Source organism: Chionomys nivalis, chromosome 10 (genome assembly GCF_950005125.1).
Source record: "Chionomys nivalis chromosome 10, mChiNiv1.1, whole genome shotgun sequence".
Taxonomy (NCBI): domain Eukaryota; kingdom Metazoa; phylum Chordata; class Mammalia; order Rodentia; family Cricetidae; genus Chionomys; species Chionomys nivalis.
The window spans coordinates 42,460,217-42,484,678 of record NC_080095.1 but is presented as its reverse complement, the minus strand read 5'-3'; the positions used below and the strand labels follow the sequence as shown (position 1 = coordinate 42,484,678).

At 45.5% G+C, this 24,462-nt stretch overlaps 1 protein-coding gene across 7 annotated transcripts in view; it reads left to right on the top strand.

Moving 5' to 3' along the window:
* Window positions 1–24,462, top strand: part of Sipa1l1 (signal induced proliferation associated 1 like 1) — a 287,298-nt gene that overhangs the window by 233,032 nt on the left and 29,804 nt on the right. For all 7 annotated transcript variants that reach the window (XM_057782143.1, XM_057782147.1, XM_057782150.1 and 4 more), the window contains 4 exons: window positions 1,447–1,716; window positions 14,813–14,959; window positions 19,140–19,264; window positions 22,307–22,425. In XM_057782143.1, coding sequence (XP_057638126.1) covers window positions 1,447–1,716; window positions 14,813–14,959; window positions 19,140–19,264; window positions 22,307–22,425 — 661 coding nt within the window. The remainder of the gene's footprint in view (window positions 1–1,446; window positions 1,717–14,812; window positions 14,960–19,139; window positions 19,265–22,306; window positions 22,426–24,462) is intronic.

The window sequence follows — 24,462 nt, the reverse complement described above, 5'->3', positions numbered from 1 at the left end:
AGATATGATTCATTATGGGTGAGGATATCAAGGGGGTAGAGTGCTGTTCTCTGGTTAGGATATAAGGTAGGGTGAGCCTGCAGGTACGCTGATTCCGTGGGTTAAGACCTGGTCTGCCTTCCCTTCGCTGTGCAGACCTCTCTGGGCCTCTGTGATCACCCTTAATGCCAAAGTAATGGAGGATAGCACTCCCATCATGGAGTTATTGTAGTGTGGCAAAATTAATACCTGTCTCACTTTCCGTAGTCTGTCTTATAGTTACATCTACCACCACATTCTACTTAAAAGCTTTCTTGACCTTTTAGACCTGGCGTTAAAACCAGCCAGTAGCTTTTCCTTCAGAGCGCTGTCCACACTTGTTTCCAGCTGTCGTTCTTGGGTTTTGCAGAAATAGGTAGGAGACCATAAAGCAGTGAGGTGTTTTCCTGCCATGAAGACAGTAGGAAATGGCAGGTGGCTGCAGTTTGGTTCCCTGTGAACTGCATGAGATTCAGAAAAACATAAAATATTTCAGTAATTTTTCAGTGCTGTGTTTAAAAAAATGATACAACTTTGGATATGTTGGGTAAACTAAAGCATCTTAGGTCAATTTTACCATTTTGTCTTTCTTTCTAAAATTAAAATTTTAACCGTGGCTCATCCATGCAGCTCACTCTGCCTGCCTTGGGCTCACTCTTCATTCATTATCTCCAGAGTTCCTCATGAGTGACTCTCCAGAGCTCTGTTCACGCTCCCTTCCAAGTCCTTGCTGTCCCTGTACAAAAGAAATCATTCTGTCCAACAGTGACATTCTGTGCTGAGTTAGTTCTGTAGTGGGGAAGAGTGGAGTTTGGGTTCCAGGCTTCCTGAGGACTGAGGTTTCATGTAGAGCAGAAGGGACGGGACTTGTGTCACTGGCCTTTGGTGTCGCTTAGGAAGGGAGACGCTGTCCTTGGGAAAGAAACAAAGTCTGGTTTCAGATTGTCTGATCTTCCCAAGGGCTTTCTAATTGTTGCAGTATGTGATTGATTTTCCACCTCCTAAGCTAAATTTGGTTCCCTGGTTGGGTTTTGGGATCTTTCTTCACTTAATTTCTTGGCTTTTGGGGTTCCAACTCATTTGTAGCTGCCCTCCCTTTAGGTCCCCAGTTGTAGTTCCCAGTGAAGTGTGCAGAGCTGCTGTTGTCTGCCCTGAGCTGCCTGCTCTGGGGAACCTTCCAGCTGCCCTTCCTTGATTCTCCGTGTTCCCAGCAGAGATGGGCTCTGTGCCTTCTTATGGACTCCTCATTTCAAATTCCACACTTGAGACCAAGTAAAAGAAAATACTTGTGTATTCTTCTGGGGTCCTAGGTTGGGAAAGGAAAATTGCAAGGCCCAAAGACGGAAAGAATGTTAGTGATAGTCAGTCTCCACCAACATAATAAGGCAGTACTCATTGGTTTTTTTTCTTGGTCTTCCCTCTTAATAGGAGTTGCTCAGAAACCTACCGCATGCCAGTGATGGAGTACAAGATGAACGAAGGTGTTTCCTATGAGTTCAAGTTTCCCTTCAGGAATAACAACAAATGGCAGCGGAATGCCAGCAAGGGTGCCCATTCACCCCAGGTCCCATCCCAGCTACAGAGTCCCATGACATCACGACTGAATGCCGGGAAGGGAGATGGGAAAATGCCCCCTCCAGAAAGAGCTGCCAACATCCCGCGAAGCATTTCCAGTGATGGACGCCCACTGGAAAGGAGGTGAGTGCCCTTTCCATGTTACCCTGCCTGAGCCCCCAGTTCAGAAAACATCAGATGCATAAGCGCTAGGCTTTGCTGTGTTTCTCAGAAGTAACACTGAAATGCTCACAAGCATCTTCCAAAGCATGGGAGCTTTCCCAGCAGACTATCCAGCCGCCTGCAGTGAGATTTGTATGTGTGTTCTTTAATTTCTGTGGATTTTCAACAGAAATCATCACCTTATATGTAGTGGCAGTTGCATTAAAACTTAGTTAGATAACTTAGATTCTCGAGGTGAAAGTGACTTGAGTAAGCTTCGGCAGTCTTCATTGTTTGAGGCAACTTGTAAGATAGAAGCAGTGGTTTTGGTTGGATATCTTTGTTGCTGTTATTTTATTTGAAAGGCATTTTGAGAGGAGAACCTTGTGTTACGGTTTCATTGCTATGACGAGACACCATGACTATAGCAACTCTTATTAAGGAGAACATGTCATTGGGGCTGGCCAATGGGTTTAGCCCATTATTGTCATCGTGGGAAGCATGGCAGCATGTATGCAGACATGGTGCTGGAGAAGGAACCACGAGTTCTACATCTGGATCTACATCATCTTCCTGTAGGCAACAGGAAGAGAAAACTATACTGGGCCTGACTTGAGCTCCTGAAACCTCAAAGCCACCCCCAGTGACATACTCACTCCAACAAGGCCACACCTCCTAATCGTACCTTTCCCTCTTATCCTCTGGAGACCATTTTCATTCAGATCACTGCAAAACTCAAAATAGTAAGTAGATTTCCCATGAAGTCTTCTACCTTTGTTGGAAGGTAGAAGAAAGTGGGGAGAAAGCAGCACACAGGGAAGGGCTAAGACAATAATTTAACACTGGGGTAAATAAGCAAAGGGGACAAGGGTGAAGATTCTGGAATATGAGCAGCCAACTCTAGTCAAATTGAAAGTCAGAGTAGACCCCTCCCAAAAAAGCGAGTCTTCCTTGATGATCAGTCTTGATGTTTAACCGTGGTTCTGTGAACTGTACCACCTAAGACTGGGACCTCGGCCTAGTATTTAACTGCATCTTTCAGGTGTAAATAACAATTGGATGTAAGTGTTTTGCAGATGATGAATGCCTTGGAGGTGGTTTCTGTCTGTTGCTTGCTAGAAGTTTCTTTTCTTCCATTCATGGTCATTTTCTTTTCACTTCTGCTCATATGCTCACACCTCAATGTTTCTGTGGAAGCCTTCAGAGGTGGGGTGTTGTCTGTGTGCCAGAGCTGTGGTGGGTAGAAGAGTCCCAGTGACAGAGCCTTCTCCAGCAAGGTCAGGGTGCCATGGACAATGTCGTAGTCATGGATCTACTTCAGGGCACTTGAGAGTGGAGGCCTCTCTGCGAAGTCCTGCATCATAGTCCAGCTTTAAGCTTGTTCATCATCATCACTTAGCTGTCCTGGGATCCCAGAGTACCACGTAGAAACATTTTGTGAAAGCACACACAGAGAAGTGGCCTTTCCAAAATCCTTCACTGAAGATTCATGTCCAGTACCTTGCTGTTTACCCCAGTAAAAGGCTCCTCACTCAAAGCCACTCCACCCCATCTGGAGTCCTCTTGCTTTTGTTACCTTTAAGAAGGAAAAGCCTCCAAGAGATCTCTGAATGAATTCTATGTTTTCCTCACTCCAAACGTGGCCCTTCCTGAGGTGAGTGTAAATGTAACTCATGGTTTGGCTCATGCTTTGAAAGATGAACCTGGGAAGTCATCGTTTCAAGGGCCCACTTTTTCCTGCCAGCCCCATCTTCTTCCACAGAACAATCTAGAGGTTTTCATAGGTGGAATCATTTGAGTCACTTCCATTCACAGTATTCCACATGATAGAATAGTGGAATGTGTTCTGATTCCATGGTGAATCTAATCTGCAACAGAAGCTAAAGCTTGTAAGAGTCCAGCAAACTGACAGGAGGTAGGTGTTCTGTTTGTGGCTAATTACTTCAGTGCTGGCTTGGTTTAGTCAGGGTTCTGTTGCTGTGACAAACGCCATGACCAAGAGTGTCTTGGGGATGAAAGGGTTGACTTCATCCTACAACTCTCAGGACACAGGTCACCCCTGAGGGAAGCTGGCGAGACCTGGAGGCAGGGGCTGATGCAGAGGCCATGGAGGGGTACTTTTACTGGCGTGATCCTCGTGGCTTCCTCAGCCTGCTTACTTACACCACCAGGACCACCTGCCTGGGGTGGCACCACAGTCTGGTGCAGGCATTTTCTCAGCTGAGATCCAGGACAAGGACTCTAGAGGCACATCTTCCATGTGCCTGAGCCCACTGCCTGTCTCACCTCCTCCCAAAGAAAGGTGCACCTCCCTGAGGGAGGCCAGAGACTACAGGAGGGGCGTCTGTTTCTTTGAACTGTAGGGGTAGAAGGGACAGAAGTGAGGCTATCATTGGTTTGGGGGAATATTGAACCCTACTGACTGCCCCTTCTGGCTTCATTACCATGTAGGGTGTTCTCTAAGAACCCTACTAAGATCCCAGATTCTAGGCTTTCTTGTGAAATCTCATGTCTTCACTTTCTGTCTGCTAGGATGGCTGGGTCATCTCCACTGTGAAATGTATGGGAATCGTCCATGTTGTCAGTTTTCTATCCTGTCATTCCCAGTTTTTAAGTTTAACGTCGAGCCCCAACCCTCATGTAGTTACGTTTGTAGTTATGCCATTTATGAATATGAGGTGGGCTTTAGGTGACTCGTGTAGTCTACACAAATGCCTTGACTCAGAACCTTGAGCTTGCTTTACAGTTGTTTGATTCCATTCCTTCTGCCGCAGAGCTGTGCTTAGCTGTGAAGAACCCAGCTCTCTTGCAGCATAAGCCAGCAGCAGTCGCTAGTGCCTGTCTGGCTTGGCACACGTCTGCTTGCCTTGCTTGGGTCCAGCACAGACCTTTTTGGATAAAAATAGTCATTTGCCTGCTTACAGGAGTCCACTCTTCATTTCATGGTCTGCAGAGCCACAGGCCCAAAGGGCTTTTTTTTTCCTTCTAATTTATGGGATCAACTATTTTCTTTTAATACTTAAGGTCATCATCTATGTTCAATAACATCTGTTGGTATTTGGATTCTTAGCAAGAATTTTTCAACTGGATAAGGCTCTTTGTACATTGTTAGAAGAAACCAACACATTAGAGGCTATAGAACTTTTGCCCTTTGAGGTCTTGATCTGTTTAGTTTGAATGTGAGAATTTTATGCTCCCCAGATGTCCTTCTGATTACAGAATTTTATAGTGTTTGTGGGGTGTATCTGTTAACAAAGTAGTTTTATTTAGCAGGAATAGGTAACATGATACAACTGTGGTTTGGACGTCAGGTTTATCTAGAATTTAAGGGTGGGAATGGAGTAAAAACAGCCCTAGACTTGCACTAGACTTGCTGCATTGCTGAGTTTACGCATACTTGGGAACCAGTCATAGGTCTCTAGATCTGTGCTAATGTTAAAAACATCTAATCATTTCAAGGGCTTTGGATAGTAAAAGTTATCTTAGTATATGAAAGAGTTTTCCATTCTTCTTGTTTAATAAACTTAGCACTACCCTTTACTGTCTGGGTTAGATCTCATTGGTACCTGGATGCACCGACACCCTTTCCCTGGATCACAGTTGCTCCAGTAGGCACAGGGATCTGGGTATCACAGCATGTGGAGCTTTGTTGGGCTCCTGGCGAGGTCCATGTTGCTATCTGTGTTCTCAAAGCCACCGAACACTGCTCAGCCCCAGCTTATTAGCTAACATTTGCCATTCCCTCTTTAAAACGTTTTCTTGTCGCTGTGGTTTGGGTGTGTACCCCCCCCATAGATCCATGTGCAAAGGATTGGCCCCCAGGTGGCACCATTGGGAGGTGCCGTGAACCTTTAATATGTGAGACACAGTGAGAAGTCCTTATGTCATTGGAGCACAGCCTCAAAGGATTATGGTACCCTTCCTGTTCCTACTCCTTCTGTTTTGTAGTCTAGAATGTGAACATTCCCTCCAGCTCTCACCCCTGTGATCCTATGCCACACTCACAAGAGACTTAAATAGTAGCTTCAGTCCTAGCATTCTGAACCCCAGAACTCTGAGTGAAAAGCTTTTTTAAAAAATTGTTTTAGCTGGGCAGTGGTGGCACACGCCTTTAATCCCAGCACTCGGGAGGCAGAGGTAGGCGGATCTCTGTGAGTTCGAGGCCAGCCTGGTCTACAAAGGGAGTTCCAGGACAGGCTCCAAAGCTACAGAGAAACCCTGTCTCGAAAAACCAAAATAAAATAAAATAAAATAAAATTGTTTTAAAGATTTATTTATTATATATAATGTTCTGCCAGCATGCATGCCTAAACGCCAGAAGAAGGTATCAGATCTCATTATAGGTGGTTGTGAGCCACCATGTGGTTGCTGGGAATTGAACTCATGACCTCTGGAAGAGCAACCATTGTTACTAACCTCTGAGCCATCTCTCCAGCCCAGCTTTTTTTTTTGTTGTTGTTGTTTTCTGTAAGTAGCCTATTTGGGGTACTTTGTTGTGGTAATTGAAGCCAAGAGTACACTCATCTTTCTAAACCTAATTTATGTTTTAATCATTGGCCTTTTGTCCCTGCTTCCTCATCCTTCAGTTTTTCCTCATTTCTTTGACCCCACGCTGTGCAGCGTCTTTGCCCTGACCTGCACTTCAGTGAGTTCCGTTATCGCCTGTGCGTAGGAAGACCCTAGTGTAAGGGATTTGTCTTTGCCTCCGTTTTGGTTCTCATATTTATACACCTCTCTGATTGCTAAAAGTCTGCTGCAACTGTATGTCAGCGCTGGCGTATCATACTTGAAGTCCAAACTGACTTACCCTTCACCCTGCCCCTCTCCTTTCCACCTCTTCCTTTTCCATCATACCTACCTTGATGAAGTATGGTATGGTTACCATGTGTGTACTCCTGTATCACAGCCTGACCTAGGAATTGGTCCAATTTCCCTACATTCTTTCTTACTTCTGCCCTCATCCCTATCATCCCTACTTCAAGATAATCCTCATCTTCTCTTGAGTTCTCGGGAGAGGGGGCGGTGGTGGTAGGGAGAGCGGGTTTGTGGAAGCAGGGCCAGAAACTCCACAGCTTGTCTGTGGAAGTCAGGACCGTTTTATAGGCTCGATTTTCTCCTTCCACCTGAGAATCAAATTCAGGTTGTTGGGTTTGCATCACAGGGCAGCAAATACCTTTATCCACTGAACCATCTCATTTGCCCTTCCACTTTTTTTTTTTTGCTGGGGTCTCTCACTGAGCCTGGATATCACTGACTCAGCTATGAGTGCTGGCCAGCAAGCCCTCCAGATGCACTATCACCATCCCTGCACCAACACCACTGGGACTACCAGCACTCCCTGCTGCACCTCACTTTTGTGTGGTGCTGGGGATGGAACTCGGATCCTCATGCCTATGCCGCAGACACTTTACTGTTGAGCCATCTCCTCGGCCCTGGAGTTCTTCCTTGGTGATTAAGTTTCTTCCTTCTTAGCTTGAGAGCTTATACTTCATACTACTTTTTAAAGGATGATTGCTATTCAGGCATTCAGAAAATGACCCAGCGGCATGGGCTTGGCAAGCCTTCCAGCCCCTTTAAGTATTCTCCAGAATAGCCTAAGGAATGATGGGCAAATGCCCACTGTGGTGCCAGGTCCAGGCTACTGAAATGCCTAGAAGTCTTTCCTCCCTACACAGCTACCTGGGCTATCAGGTACCTGGAAACCAGGGCACCTGAGGTGCAGGATGTGCAAGCTAGGCACTGTGGTGGTGTAGCAGGTGAATCTGCCTTCCACCTTAGTAACCATGTGTTGGGACTAGTATGTTCCCAGGAATGAGCTGTAGTCTTGACTGATAGGGTCATGGTTAATTCAGGGTGTCTGCTATGCTGAAAACAGCCCTGGTGGCCTGGGCACCAGCAGAAGTCGTGGGAAATGCTGCAGAATCTGTCTGGGCAAATTAAATGGGCCTAAAAAGTGATCGTAAAGTTCAAGTCAGTTGGCGTTGGGGAAGAACTGTCAGGTGACCTGTGGTGGAGCCTTCCCATTGTGGCTTCCAGTGTCCCAGCACAGCGTGCCACCATGGAGGGCAGCCTCTACCCCTGCTACACGTACATGACCCTTCTGACTTTTGTGACTGACCTGGCTTCCCATGTCAGTTTCCGTGTCAAATGTATTTTCTTTATCAGAGCTTCCTCTTCCCCTGTGTTCCCAATAGATCTGACTGGTAATTGATCTCAGGCACCCTATGCTTCGCTTTCCACTGTCACATCTTACCTGGTCTCTCTTAAGCTCTTTAGATGACCATTGAGTTCATCTACACCACCTTTAGGTCTTTGTATGAGTCTTCTTAGTTAATCCTTTCCTGAGCCCAGTTGATTGTATTTAATCTCCCCCCGTGGGTGAGGGCACACAGTGACTGAAAGAGAGGTTGTGCAAAGTCGCAACTGGTTAGTGATGAAGCTGAGGTCGGCATTGAGCCATCTGACTCCAGTGCCTACTTCATGGCCATGTGCTGCACGAGTTAAACCCACTACCACTCAACAGAAAATAGGAAAATGGATTCGTGTTAATGTACTGAATGGTCTCCAGTCACATTCACTGGAGTGGAGGTCAGCTTCAGGCCTCTGCAGTCACACAGGCCCCACACTTAAGCCAAGTCTGTGCTCTGCTTTTGTCTTTGGAATATGGGTTTTGGAAATTTGGACTACTGTTTGAACATGGGAACCTCAGTTTTCATTATATGCTGGGTCCCACAAGTTAAAGTGACTGGTCCTGCCTACAATTATTTTTGTTTTTCTTTCCCTCTTCCAGAATCACCCTTAGTTGTAGAATTGATTCTTATCAAGAGGCACCCATGGTGTGTGCCTGGCTTGTGAATGCTCACAGCTGTGTTTAGACCCTGGCTGAACAGCTGATGAGCTGAGGTTGGGGCCAGCAGCAGCTCTTCACAGAGCACGCAGTAGGAATGTATGAAAGAGGACCATGGATTGCTTGAATTGAGCACAGCCTGTGCAGAAACTACTGGGTAGAACGGTCATTCTGTAACCTTGAATTGCTTTAGAGAACTCTTTTTTTTTTTTTTTTTTTTTTTTTAAATCATTCTGGAAGAGTCCTGGTTGGAGTGTAGACTGCTGAGGACAGATAGCTTGGTCCTGTTCCCTGAGTAGACAGCATTTTAATTGCTAAGTTGTGGCAGAATGCTGTGCTTAATTATGGACTCGGGTATCTAATTTGTCAGTCACAGCTGCTGTTTGAGACCCTCTCGATTGTTTTTACCATCAGTCCACGCTTGCGCTTGGGTGACAGAGGGCCTTGTCTCTGTGGATATGTCTGGGCAGTGTTGTCACTTCGGAGTAAAAAGAAGGAAATGGAAGTGTAATTAATCCTAAATACTCAGGAAACTATCATACTACTAACTATTTGGGCATTGAGAAGTCCTTACTGATGGATTGGTAAATTGTGATCAGTCCCTGTCGGGAACAGTAGGTCTTAAGAATCACTACTGTGCACACTGACTGTGGGTTGGTCCAATGGCAGTGCTAGGCATGGATTATTTTATTATATATCTTAGATTTAGGCTTGGTAATTTTCTTTAGTATAATTTTATCCTTTGAAAATTTCACACACTGTATTTGATCATAATCGTCCTTCCCCTGCCCCCAGTCCCCCCAGACAGATTCCTCCTCTTAAAGTTGATGTCCTCTTTAAAAAATTTTTTAATCTTTATTATTTTTAAAGAACCCATCAAGTTCACTGTTTGCTTCCCACCAACTTTGGGATGTGAGACAATCCACTGGAGTGTGGTGCACCTACCAGGGACCACACTTGGAGAAAACTGACTTTCTTCCCCCAGAAGCCATGAGCTATCTATATTTCCCCAGTATCTTAGTTACTTTTCTGTTGCTGTGAAGGGATACCATGATCAAGGCAACTTATAAAAGAAAACATTTGATTAGGGATTTGCTTGCAGTTTCATCGTGGCGGAGAGCATGTCATCAGGGAGGACAGGCATGGCACTGGAGCAATAGCTGAGACTTAACATCTGATCCAGAAGCAGGAAGTAGTGGGGGTCGGGGAGACAGAGAAGAGAGAGCACTACCTGGTAAATGGCATGGGCCCACTTACAGTGACTCACCTCCTCCAACAAGGCGATACCTCCTAATCCTTACCAAACAGTTCCACCAACTGGGACCAAGTAGTCAAACATACAAGCCTATGGGTGCTATTCTTATTCAAACCAACACACTCAGTTAGGAGTAGGAACTTAGGAATTTCTCCCCACTCTATGCTAGAGCATTGAATGGCTTGTTCTTGTGCGGGTCTTGTATTGCTATTGGTTCATGAGTGCAGTTACCCTGTCGTGTCCAGAAGTCACTGTTTCACTCTGTTCCTTCCTGACCTCTAGCTCTTGCAATCTCTCTGCTTCTTCTGCAGTGGTCCTTGAGCTTGAAGAAGGGGTTTGGAATAGATGTCCCATTTGTGGCTGAACAATCCACACTCACTTTTCTCTTTCCTTTGACCAGTTACGAGTTTCTGTGTTATCCACTGCCCACTGCACAGAGACTTCTCTGATGATATCTGAGCACCGCAGTGATCTGTGGGTAGAGAGATAGGAATCTAGAGTGCAGTTTGGTACTGTGTCCTTTTAGCAAAATGATAGGTTCAACCATGGGTCCTGGACTAGATTGTGATACCAGGCATGTGTTTCCTCCTGTGGAGCAGGCCTTAAATCCAGCCAGAAAGTGGCTGGTCATGCTGGTAACATTTGTGCCTCTGTTGTACCCATAAGCATATCTTGCAGCACTGGTCATTATTGCAGTTCACTGACTTCGTAGCTGGAAGACTATTGATGACTTCACCCCCAGCAGCCAGTGAGAGACCTGTTTCAAAATAACTAAATAAGTATTAGGGCAATACTTGAGGAACAACACCCAGTGTTATGCTCTGTCCCCCCACAAGGTTATTATTTATTTTCTGTGAGATTATAGATTTCATAGCAATTAAAAGGTAGTTAATCTTCATTCTCTAAACCTGTGTGGTTATTAATACTCAGTGTTTTGGTTTCTTTAAAACAGAACAAAGCAGGAAAAGTTATTTTAGAGGAAAAGGCTCCATGGTACTGTAAGGTACTGGGCACAGCAGTTCCTAAAACAGGTGTGCTTAGGCCGTGAGGGCCCAGCACAGTCTAGGGAGGTCAGTGTGCTGAGAGCCCATGAGAAGAGACTGCTGTCCATTTCAGAGCATCCCTTCAGAATGGCACAGTGCCCAGCAACAGCTAGCCTCCAGCTCTGCAGAGCCGGCCTGCTGGCACCCAGGCAACCAGAGCACACTTCAGAGTGGCGGGGGAGCTCGCAGGACAATAACCAGTCTGGCTCTATAGCGCTGGACTGCTGGCACCAAACAGTCACACCTTCACTCCTGAACAGGCCTGTTAAACATTGGTGTGTTGGCATCAGGGTCGTAGTATTGAAAACAGCAGAGTTTGTGCATCACGGAATAAAGCTGATTTTAATTTTTCTTTGCCCAGCCTTCATGGATCTGGAGATGTAAACACACTGGGGTGGCTTTCCTTCAGCTGCTCCGTGCGTGTCCTCTGTGTGTGAACAGTCAGAAAACAGAGCCACCATTGACTTCCATAAATACAGAAAAGAGCTGGAATGAACGCCAGCCTCCTGGAAAGACTTTTCAGTTTGGGACAACTCCAGTAACCAAATAGAAGTTTCTGAGACATTTGCCAAGTAAAAGAGCTGATGTTGAGAGCGAGCGTGAAGTGTTTTAGTTTAATGTATGCTTTGGAGAACAGGCTACAGAAAGCTAGTTCCAAAGCTAAAGATAAAAGTTCTATCTTAACTTTGCCTAAGGAGCCATGTGCATAAGCTGATATGACTCAGCTGCCTAGATGTCCCACTGGCCCTCACATCCTGCTGTCACCCTCATTTCCCCATGTTTTCTACAGCATTTCTTTCTCTTTGCAGGACAGTATCAAAGCTATATAAAATGTAAACACATCTGGTCTGTCTATGTTAGGTGCATACAGAAGGCAGACTCTGGGGCAGGAAGGCAAATGGCATCACGCTGCCTTGGGTCTGTGCTGTTCCCTCATTCTTACTCAGTTTTCTTGTTTGTGACTTGCTCTTTCCCCTTCCTCCTCCCTTCCAGCCCTGGTTATATCTGATTGGATTGAGACATCTGAGAAAAATCTTAGGAGAACACAGTGTAGGAACATCCATTTCTTGGTACTCAGATATATCTTGATCATTGTCCTATCAAAGCACCGTACTGGGGACGAGAGGGATGGCTCAGTGGTTAGGAGCACTGGATGCTCTTTCAGAGAATCAGGTTTGGTTCCCAGCCCCCACAGAGTGGCTCACAGTTGTCTATAATCCAATCCCTGGGGATATCATGCCCTCTTCTGGCCTCTGTGGGCACTGCATATACAGGGCTCACAGATTCACATGCAGGCCAAATACCATTCACATAAAATAAAATAAAGGCAAATCCGAAAAACCAGTACCCTAGACAAGATTCAACTAGGTTCCTCTAATCACTAAGCACACAGCTGCCTGCAGACACAGCATGGACCCTGGCATCCTCATTAAGGTCCGTGTGGTAATACCAGAATAGGTGATGCCATGTGGGCACAGGTTTTTCTCTGCAAGTGGTGGAACACAGAGCAAGAGTCTGAGGAACCCTTGTGAGGATCGTACTTTCACCCTGTGTGTATATGGTAAACCCTGTGGTGGTCAGATTGACCACTGAGGAGCCTGGCTTGTGATCATGGGGCAAGGTGCTTCGAGGTGGCCTGGCCTGGCTTTTCATCACAGTCCCCAGACACCAGTATTCTGCTTGTCCTAGTTCATATTGGAGCAGCATCCTTAGTGTTCCCTTTGCATCTGTGACATTGATGGTTTCTGCTGTTGTCTTAGCCCCTGTAACTCCATCTCTGTCTCGGCACACTGATCGGCTTATAATTGCTTTTAGCAAATTACAAATTCTAAAAGCTAATACTTTTTAGCCGTCCTAGATCTTCCATGAGTAAGAACCCCTCACTGGGACAAAGTGGGGGGGGGCGGTCAGGAGTAGCTCAGTGATTAATAGTACTTGCTGCTCTTGCAGAAGACCTAGGTTCAGTGGCTCACAACCTCTGTAACTCTCTGTTCCAGGAATCCAGCACCCTCTTCTAGCCTCTACAGGTACCAGGGATATATAAGTGGCGTACCTGTATGCATACAGCCACAATACTCATGCATGTAAAATAAAGATAGGGCTCCGTCCTGTGCCGTCGGGACAGAGTGTCGCGGGGAGACAGAAGGGGCCACTGTGAGGTTTGAAGAGGTTCTGCTCTGTGCGTATAGATATAATACTGGAGTTGGGGGTTAGGAGGAAGAGAGGAAGGCTTTCTAGATAGACAGCAGATGAGTGAAGGTGTGAGGGTGGTGGCTCTCTGAATTCTGGCCCACAGTCAGCCTATCCAGAGCCAAGACACGGGGCCCTGGAGGGGAGAGAACAGTGCCAGGTGGTTCAGGACCTTGGAGATGGTGACACGGTTGTCTATCCTGTAGACAAGGGGAACTTTGGGGAAGCTTCCAGGGTTGGTTGACATGGTGGAAGAGCACTTCTAGGCACTGTTGGAGAGGTGGCATGGACGGAGCCTGGAAGTCAGAGACCGTTAGGGTGAAAAGAGGTCAAGGGGGCAGTCATGGTGGGAGCCCGGATTCAGTGTTTGTGTTTTCAAAGCTAGTACCCAGGGTGCTAGGACAGAGTCCGTGTGTAGCACACAAAAGCGCAGCTTGGTTAGAATAGTTAAATCTGGAAGATCGGAGAGAGAAAGGGAAACATGGTTCCAAGATGCTTAGCTTGATATAACAAGTAGAGGAGGACAGTCCCATTGTGGCCCCGGGAGAAAGCTGTTCCTTTCGAAGAAGCTTGATTTGAATTAGAAGAGGATTAAGAAGCCACGTCTAGGAGACAGCCTGAGAGAACTCAGATCCGCCTCGTGGATAAATTCGGAATTAGACTCATAGCAGCTGTCCTTGCTGTCTCCACTAGAAAAGCATCTTGGTGTGGCTCTTAGCCCTTCTGCCGCCTTTTGAGCGAAACTCCTCCCCATCTGTAGACTCACTGTAAAAATGGCTTTATTCCATCAGCCAGGTTCTAGCCCAGGGTTTCCACTCTGCTTAGAACTGAATGTATTCTCATTAGAAGTCTGTTGACCGTGTCAAACCCATACAGACCATCTCATTAGTAGAAGCCATCCCTGCCTTCTCTGTCGACAGCAACTCACATAAAACACAGCCTATTGGGGCCTGGGATGAATGACTTAGAACCCACTTCCTCAGCTATCCCATGGGAGCAGCCCACCCTACTAGGGGAGTCCAGGCATCTGCAGGTGCTCACTTTGTTACTAAGCCTGGTCACAGTTGTCAGCAGGCAGATGTCCCTGTGGCTACTAGAGTAGAGAACGTTGAGGGAGAAACTGTCTGTCCTGCCCACAGAGTTCCAGCCTCGCCTTAGTAGTCAGCTGACCGGTATGCTGTGGCCAAGACAGCACATTCCTGCTGTGAAAATCCTACAGTGCAATTCCAGGAATTTTTCCCTGTGGAAGTTCTTAGTGTGATGCTACTATCAACCAAAATTATAAAAACCAGTTGTCAGGGCAGAATATGATGAACTTTGAGTAATGAGCTAGGAAACAGGCAGGAAAAGGACGCTCTCACAGTGGCCCTGCGATGGGCAGTGTGGGGCACTGGAACCAACTGCTGGTTAATGCCACTGGGGTTCCCTTATCCTCTGCTCTGCCAACCTGGAGACTGCATAGCACTCCACCTGATTGAATCCTGGAAGCTTTTGGAAGCATGTGTGTTTTCTAGGTCCTTCCCCTGTAATTGTTTTGTGGATTCCACACCCTGCAAGTCCGTTTTCCAGCTGTTCCCCAGGAATGGTGTTAGGCGGAGGTTTCTCTTGTGAGCTTCGATTGTTTTCACGTCTCCACGAGGCCACTGCCTTTGTGGCGTTTCTATGACGTCCTCTACCATGCACTCACCTTGGGCTTTTTCTCTATGAGTTGCTGACTTCATGTTTTTGCTTCACACTTTGCAGGCTGTCTCCTGGTTCGGACATCTATGTGACAGTCTCATCCATGGCTTTGGCAAGATCCCAGTGCCGTAACTCCCCCAGCAACCTGTCCTCTTCCAGTGAGACTGGCTCTGGTGGTGGTACCTACAGACAAAAGTCCATGCCCGAAGGGTAGGTCTGATGCCATTTGGTCCCCTGGAGAGTGGTCATTTAGACATGTAGAATGATATCCCTTCAGGCAGGCCTCACAAACCTCCATGCAACCTGCAGGGAAGATGAGCTAATGCTCCAAATAGAAGAGTGTCCCAGTGGTCAGACCACCTGAATAAGATGACCAGTGCGGCAGCAACGTCAAAAAACATCAGTTTCTCCATCGTACATATCATTTAGTGTCGCCAGAAGGACTTTGTGGTTTCCTAGTATTTCCTCCAACGTGAACTCAGCAAAAACCCTGCTTGCGCTGGGGTTCATATTGCTGCTGATAGACAGATAATGACACCCCAAACTTAAAATTGTCTTGTAAAATACCTGTGTTGGTTTATTTGTTTTTGTTTTTTTGTTACTTGGTTTTTTGATACAGGGTTTCTCTGTGCAGCCCTGGCTGTCCTGCATCTCACTCTGTAGACCAGGCTGGCCTCGAACTTAGAGTTCTGCTTGTGCCCCCTCCCAAATTCTGGGAGTTCTGGGATTAAGGGCGTACAACCAACTAGTTGTTGTTTTCTTTTTACTCTTCATTGACACTAATGCCCAAAAGTAACCATTTGCACTGACAAAGCTCCCAGTGCAGGCTGTGGCTGTAGCCCAGATTAGCACACTCACCTAGCAGGAGGCCCTAGGTTTTGTCTCCAGTGTCACTAGAAAACAACAAAATTTTAAAAGGGAAGGAACTGTATCTTATTTTAAAGTTCACTTTGGGTTAGGAGGCTCAAATATCAGGGCTTTGAAGTCATGGGCACAGAAATACAGCATAGCACACACAAGCTGCCTCTGCCCAGAATAAGAGAACCAACCGAGCTGTGTCTTCTCTCTGTTGTGTCTCTGAGAAAGAACCTGAACCACTGAAAAGTCTAATGGTTTTGGTCTGCATTTTCCCAAAGACTGATTAACAGATGGACTTGTGATTTGATTACTCTCCTGAGATTTCTCCACTATGATAGTATTCTGTTGGGTTTTTAAAAAGATTTATTTATTTGTGTGTGTGCATGTTCTTCCTTTATGTATGTATCACATGTATGCCTGGTGCCCTTGGAGGTCAGAACAGGGCATCGGATCCCCAGGAAATAGAGATATGGATGGTTGTGAGCAATCATGTGGGTTCTGGGAATCAGACTCAAGTCCTCTAGAAGAGGATCCGGAGCTCTTAACCGCTGAGCCATCCTCCGGCTCCTCCATTGTTTTTCATATTGAATATGAATATTTTGCTGGTGGTGTTAAATGTTTATATTAAGAGAAGGTAGGTGATAAAAGCACTCTAGAATACGCCTTCTCCACCTTGCTGTCTCCCCAGTAGCCTGTTTGAAGTGCACATATCTTACTGTAATTGCTTCAATGATGACTAGAAAATAATTTTAGCTTTTCTTCATAGCTTTTCTTCATCAGTCCTAGCAGAGAGGTTGTGAGTTACTTATCATATCGTACCACAATCCCAACTAATTATTTCTTATTTAAATTAGATTTTTAAATGATATGATTTGCCTTTGCAATGAAGAAGTCAGCATACCTTCATCATTATTGCAGCCCTGAAATGTAAATGAGCTAACAATAATAAAATCTTTCCGTCTGTGATATCCTCTAAAAGTATATCAGCAAAGTAAGTGGAGACATTAGTGTTGTAGCTGATACGGAAGAGCCCCTAGTGAGGGATAATACTTGTCTGTGATGGCGGCTGGGAGCAGGTTCCAGCCCATTGTGAAGAAGTTTCTTTGAGAGGTGCTAGCCTCCTGTAGAGAAGTGGGCAGCTTAGGTGACTGCATGCCTGGCCACTGAGTGTGTCCTGTGTGAGCTGAGTGGTTGCTTTAAACTGCTTTCAGCGACCACCAGTGCCTCAAGCATCAAGTGTGTCTCCTACAAGACCCTCTAAAATGAGACCCAGTCTGAGATTTAGACCTTTTATCTAAATCCCTCAGGGACAAGATGTTTGTCTTAGGTTCTCTGACACACATACATTAGAAGTGAAATGCTTTTCAAGGCAGAATTTAAAGTGTATTGGTATTTACTTAATTGAACATAGAAAAAATTATCTCCTATAAATTCTGACATGGAGAAAGTTTAATTTCCTCTGCTACCAAAGGGTGGGGGAGGAAAGTGAGACTGGAACCTGTGTCTAACTGGCCCCTTGCCCTGTTTTTGGAAAGCCTTCCTTTGGTGTACATTTGGAATAGGACCGAAGGGTCAGTGTTGAGAGTTTTAACTGCTTCGGGGGCAGAAAGCAGATTTGTGAATCTCTGTTTCCCTAATATTCTTATAAATCAAGGTTTCTCTCTTGGACTGCCTGCACGTATAAGATGGGTTTTCACAGTAAGCCTTACATAGGTGCTTCTAACCAAGCAACATTTGCCACAGCAACTAGGAAGATAATTTCCTAAATATTTTACTGCAGTAAATATTTCTGTAGCCTTCTGTACTAAGTTTTTTGCCTAGATTTTGTTATCTAGAGTTCTGTAGTGGAATTGCCTGTAGCAAGGAACCACTTGTTCGTCCCAGTCGCCCTGACCCAAAATAATCACACAAAAGCTGTATTAATTAAATCACTGCTTAGCCCGTTAGCACTAGCTTCTTATTGGCTAACTCTTACATCTTAATTTAACCCATGTCTATTAATCTATGTATCACCACGAGGTCGTGGTCTACCAGCAAAGTTTCAGCACGTCTTCCTCTGGCCACAGATCAGTGGCATCTCTCTCCTCCTCTTCCCAGCATTCCGTTTTGTTTTCCCTGCCTAGCTCTGTTCCCCTACAGCTCTGCATAGGCCCAAAGCAGTTCCTTTATTAATGAATGAAAGCAACACATAGACAGAAGGACCTCCTACACCAACTGCCATGTTGTGTGTAAAGAGAATGAGGCAGAGCTCAGGGATTTTCTTCAGTTCTCCTGGATCACCAGTCTCATCTCAGCTCCATGTTTGCTCACCCCCAGGGCTCCCCACTTCCCAATATTGCTCTTGTAGGAAATGGTCGTGTGTCTGTCATCACAGGGAAAGCCCAGCCATCAGTAGATACAGAACCTATAGAGGCCTGTGTTATTTACTCAGTTTTTTAGAAGTTAGTTAGTAATTGTCTTGGTTAGGGTTTCTTTTGCTATGAAGAGACACCATGACCATGACATTTAATTGGGTCTGTCTTATCCTTTCAGAGGTTTAGTCCATTATCCTCACTGTGGGAAGCATGGTGGTGTGCAGGCAGATATGGTGCTAGAGAAGGAAGCAAGAGTTCTACATCTGGATCTGTAGGTGCAGGAAGGAATGACACACTGGGCCTGACTTGAGCATCTGAGACCTCAAAGCCTGCCTCTAGTGACGCACTTCCTTCAACAATGCCACACCTACTCCAATACCTATTCCAGCTACTCCTCCTAATGTGCCACTCCCTGTGCGTCTATGCAGGCCACTTTTATTCAAAACACCACAGAAAGCATGAAAAATATAGTAAATTTCCACATAAATACTTGAGTTCTATACTCTGGCCCTTTCTAGTCTCAGAATTTATATCAGCATTCATGCTGTATTGATAAAGACATGGTTTCATATTATTTAGTTAAAATAAACATTACTATTTTTTCAAGGGGAAAATCAAACTGGCTCACTAAATAGCTAAATTTCTTTCAAAAAGTAGATATTATACCATTTTACATGCCAGCTTACCTACTTCCAAATTGCCCTTCCCGATAGCAATTTAGAATTCACATAATTAGAAAGTGGCTCGTGTATGATGTAAATGATAGTTGTCTTTGTTTTTCAGATCATAGAGTACATTGCTCAGAAAATAATTGATCCAAGAGTAACTTAATGATTTAGTGCCTCACTGAATTACGAGACCCCCCCCACACACACACTGATGTACTGTTCAGAAGCTGTGTATGAGTGATTTAAAGTGGGATGGTGGTAAATGGCAATCTGAACTCGGCTATGTGGGCTGGTGGACTTGGGTTTCTTACTCTCTGGGTCTTCGTTAGCAAGCTCCTTGCCCTAGTTACCACTTGATTTCAATAATAGGCCTGCCTCCCTGAGCAGAGAGATATTTCTACATGCACAGACGTGCAAGCAGAAACTGGTAATACCTGTCATCAGAACCAGGACTCCACCTTGTGGGTAAAGATTCTGATGTGTCTTACTTTTGCTTGGGAATCACCACAGGTTTGGGGTGAGCCGAAGATCCCCAGCCTCCATCGACAGGCAGAACACTCAGTCAGATATTGTTGTCACTGGAAAATCCACACCCAGCTGGCAAAGAAGTGAGGACAGCATTGCCGACCAGATGGGTAAGTACGTGATTTATGTTAAAATGCTTTCAGAGCAAGGTACCTCTTGATATCGTCAAAACATGGAGTTGTAAAGGATGCCCTAGTCAGTAAGTGTGCGTGAGAACTGATCTCTGCTTATTGCTCATGAGAGCAATGGATAAGCCCAGGGGCTCCCAATGACCCCAAACGTCAGCTGGAGTGACCAGGGGTTCTGTTTAATGGCCAGTCTGCTGAAGCTCCTGTGTCCTTGGGACCTTGCTTGGGTGGGTCGGTTAGTTAGTTTTGCCTTGTGACTGGGAAGATTATTATTATCCTTAATGTTGACTTCTAAGGAGAAAGAAATCTCTGTACAGGCAGGAAGAGACTGAATGTTTGTTCACATTTGATCTTGGTTAGATACCCTGCCCTGCCTGATGAACATTTTAAAAATTGCTTTCTCCTCCACTGTTAGACTGTCAACTAAGAAAATTTCTTAACAGAACGGCACAATGGAGTGAGTTTAGTAGGGCCTTGTTCAGGTTCCTTAACAGAACGGCAGAATGGAGTAGATTCAGTGGGGCCTTGTTCGGGTACATATCCCTATGGGGATGCGGAGGAGAAACCTGTCTCCAGTGGCACTGTGAACACTGCTTGTGACAATAAAATTTTTGTCATTTCAGTGATTAAACTTTAACAGATACACCAGAAATTTGATGTCAATCTAATTCGTACACCAGAAACTTGGTTGTGTCCTGTCATCCTATGCCTCCATCCTGCAGTCCTTTTTCTTTTTTCTGAAAGCATTGTTATGGAATAAAGAGGCAAAGAAGGCCTAACGGTTAATGGGTTTGCCTGTGCAAATGCCTGTGCCCAAGTAAACACATGAAAGTTGATGAAGAGAAGTGTGGTTCCTAGGTTCTGAAGACAGGCTTTGTTCCGGTGTGCTTTGTTATTGAGCCCATCTGTCACTCCCAGTCTTGTCCCACCCACCCCAACTCAGAAAACCTGAGCATCTTCTGTCTGCTCCCTGCTCCCGACAGATGTCTTTAGTCCCGTGTATTTTGGTTCTGTTGGGATGGTAACATCCATATGATCAGTGCCTTGTTCTGGCTCCCAGTGCAGACTCTGACCAAGGCTGCAGCAAGCCTTTGTATGTCCAGTGCCTTGCTTCCAGTCCAACGGGAATCAGAAGGTCTGGGGACCAGAATAGTTACATGCCTCTTCATCTCCTCACATGAAGTGCTCTCCAGTCTTCTTCCTCCTGCATCTCCTTCTGTGTAGTGTATCTTCACAGCTCATGATGCCAGTGTGAATTTGGATGAATCTCCTGAGCATACTGGTTCATACCTCCAGTACAGTATAGCTTTAAATCAAACTGATAGTCAGGCGCCCCTAGAACTGGCCTGGGAAGAATTCACTATACCATGCAAAGTATATTTGATGGCTTTTCTTCTCCCCAAATCTATTAGGTAGGCATGAGGATCGTACCTTTAATCCCAAACTAGGGCATGGGGGCTGGACAGGAGAATGCCATCAGTTCAAAGCTCTATTGGGCTACAAAGTGAGTTCCAGGCTAGGCTAGCACAGGCTACAGAGTGCGATCCTGTTTCAAAATGCTGAAGTACATTTCTTATTTTTGGGATCCCAGCATTTCAGGAGAACAAACCAGCCTTCCCTAATTGTCACATCATAGGGAATCCAGGGCTTATTTGATGTTCAACACCTTTTGGCATTGAAATTGCCCATTGAAATCAATTGAAAATTGATTATCTGTGAAGGTCACACTCAAAAGCTACTTGGTCAGGTTACAAAATAAAGAAAAGGGGGAAAAAATCCTATAATGATGTGGCTGGGCATAGTGGTGCACACCTTCAATCTCAGTGCTCAGGAGGCAGAAGCAGGGGGATCTCTGTGTGTTCAAGGCCATCCTGGTCAGCCAGGACTGCATAGTAAGACTCTGTTGAGAGAGAGAGAGAGAGAGAGAGAGAGAGAGGGAGGGAGGGAGGGAGGGAGGGAGGGAGGGAGGGAGGGAGGGAGGGAGGGAGGGAGGGGAGAGAAAAAATCCCATAGTGTTTTCAGTGAGTTTACTATTTTTTATTGTTGTTTACATTCATAGCCGTCCTCAGTTTTCATGTGTCCTGTAGACCTCAGGTTAGACATACCTGACAGCCATCCTAGGGAAAATATATGAAGAGTAAGTTAGGTTTTTCCTGGCTTAGTATGTGATGCGTAGAGTTGACCTCCCCAGACTTGGAGTTGATGTAACCGGTACCTGCTGGGTAGACGCGTCCATCCCTGATCCCAGTGCACTGTGATGTGGTTCTTGTGACAGTGTGCAGGCTCTGCTGGGCTCACAGGCTCACTCATCTCCATGGATATTTGCTTCTGCCTCTCTGCCCCTGGAATGGTGTCGAGTCACTCCAGAACAGGCTGCCTGGTCCTCTGCAGGTCAAGACAGGAGCTGGTGAAGTCCATAATTCTTTCTGTTAGCTCTAGGCAGTCGGGGTAAATCGCTGCCTCTTGACTGCCAGTGCGACCCCCAAAAGGAAACGATCATTTGAAGTAAACTAGCTGCTGTGTGTCTGGTCTGCCATGCTCAGCTTAGAGTTATAGAGGACCTCAGGGATTCAGTTCTTTTGTCCTCGAGCAGCATGAATCCACAGGCGAAATGTTCCCTAACTGTCACGGTAAGTACCGTGATTGCATCTGTGCCTGCCTAGGGAATGGACACAAAGTTAGGTCTGCCTTGCTGCAGTGAATAATTCATGAGTTTAACCATGTATTCTGAATGTCCCCCAAAGCAATAGTTCCAAACTTTGCTGCGTTATTCATGGCCTTTGGTTTGATGGCACTTGGCTGTGCTAATATGTATGGTGTGATATGTTGTCACCAGCTCAAGCTTTCTTCATCAGTCACCTAGTTTCTGACATCCTGTCTCTAGTGTATACTCCTGACAAGCTTGCTGCTGGTGCCCAGAGTTGACTGATCAGGGAGCCCTGAGAGATGGGTGGCAGGCCATCTCTGCGTGGTAGCTGTACTTTGTTTAGTGTCTGTACCCTAACTTCCTGTGCTGTGTTCCAGAGCCTACATGCCATCTCCCAGCAGTATCAAAGGTACTGCCTGCTTTCCGAGACAGCCCCAGTGGGAGATTAATTCGGCAGGATCCGGTGGTTCACTTGTCTCCAAACAAACAAGGCCATGTAAGTTCACCATAAGCATAATGAAATAACTGATTTCCAGCAATGTGTTGTGATTCCTGTAACTCAAAAATGGTACCTACCTGCTCTACCCCAACTTTGTGGCAGAAGACAAGGTACCTAGCACTTGGGGTTTGCACAGCTCAGATTCTGAGTTGCTTTAATGTAAACTTTATCCTGAGGAGTAGATCTGCATCCCCACAGGTCTTTAGGGGAAGATTCAGGAATCAGAAAAGGTCCTGATGTTAGAAGGAGAGCTGTGCAGCAAAGAAGTTCTATCTACCCTCCACGTAGCTGGGAGTTGAGTGAGGCCAGGTCAGACAGACCCAGGCAGGCCCGCAGTGACCACAGCCCTGCTGACTCCCCTGTCTGCCGTGGCTTATATTGTCTCTGTTCTAACGTGCTTTCTCATTATCTTTGGGTACACAAAATATTTTGCAAGTTATCATTCACTCCCTACCCGCTCCTTTTGTCTCCTTGTGGGAAGTGTATTTGCATTTGGGTCATTTGTTGGGATGGGGAAATTCTCCATTTCATATTTGCTGACTTTGAGGATGCTCAAAGTTTCTTCCAGCTTTCTTCCAGAGAAATGAATATTGAAGCTAAAAACTAAGCAAGTCTGTGTGTCCTAGACTTTGCTCTGTAGATTTGCTAGGATCCATGTTCTTCACAACTCTACTTGTATGTGATTGATATTTGAACCAATCTGAATTTTCCCTTTCTCATCATCAGTTTTTATACTGAGTACCTAATGAATAGTATTTGGGATACATTTGTGAGATCAAGTATGTTACTTAAATTAGTTTTGCCTATCCTTACTTTCTGGCTTCTAGGATATCTCATATATATTTCGCTCACTCTCACTTAGGACAAGCACATTTGAGATTCAGAAGCCACCTGTAGCTGGGGCGTCACGATGGCAGCTCAGGGACAAAGCTGGAGGAGTGCCCCAATTCCCAGGCTTGGCGCACACCTGGTACCCTCGCACTCAGAAGGCAGAGTTAGCAGTGTGCAGCCTAGGCGGAATACTGGGCCACTCCAAGACTCTAAAGTGAAATGAGATGAGCAGAACTTGTTACTGAGGAAAGTTAGAGTCCCGTTAGTAAAGTGATGGGTGGCGGCTTTCCATGGTGAGGGTTTCCCTGCAAGGTCAAACGGGTGTCCTCCCTCCCTGCTCTTGGCCAGTGAAGGGCTTCTCCTCCCCCACCAGCAGATGCACCACGGTGCTTTCTCCTCATCTTGTCTCCAGCTAGTAGCTGAGCTTCCTGTCTCCCTCCCTTTTAAGTATCGCCTCACAGGCTGAGTAAGTATCTCCTCCCAGGGCGTTTGCTCAGCCTTTGTGCAAGACCCTGAGTTCAACTTGCAGAACCATCGGTACACCGGAAGGTGGTTCAGATACCTTTTAAAGCTTGTTTCTTTGGTGAAGTCTATAAAACATCCTATCTAGGCAATCAGCCACTGCATACCTATCTTTATTGAGATGTCACTCACATACCCACTTAAAAATATGATTTAGTGGTTTTTAATATATTCAGAAAGACTCAGGATGGCTCAACAGGTAAAGGTACTTGCTGCCAAGCTTGCTGACCTGACTTCAACCCCCAGAACTGACATGGTGGAAGGGGAGAACCAACTCCAACAAATTGTATACTGACCTCCACATGCTTATTGTAGCATATGTATGCCCATACACCTAAATAAATAAATGTAATTTATGATAATGTACACATGCTCAAGGAGTTGTCCAGTCAGCACTATGATCTAATAGCAGAACATTCCATAACTCTGGAAGCCTGTATTGTTTAATAGTCACCTCCAATTCCCTGTCCCTTCTAAGATCCAGGGAACCGCTAATCTACTTTGTGTAACTGCACTTGAATGAATCGTGATCTGTGGCCATCTGTGTATATATATATATACATATACACACACATACACACATATATAATGTATATTCTACTTTTCATCTATTCATAAGTTAATGGTCACTTGGTTTGAGTCTACTTTTGTCTATTGTCATTAATGCTATAAACACTCATG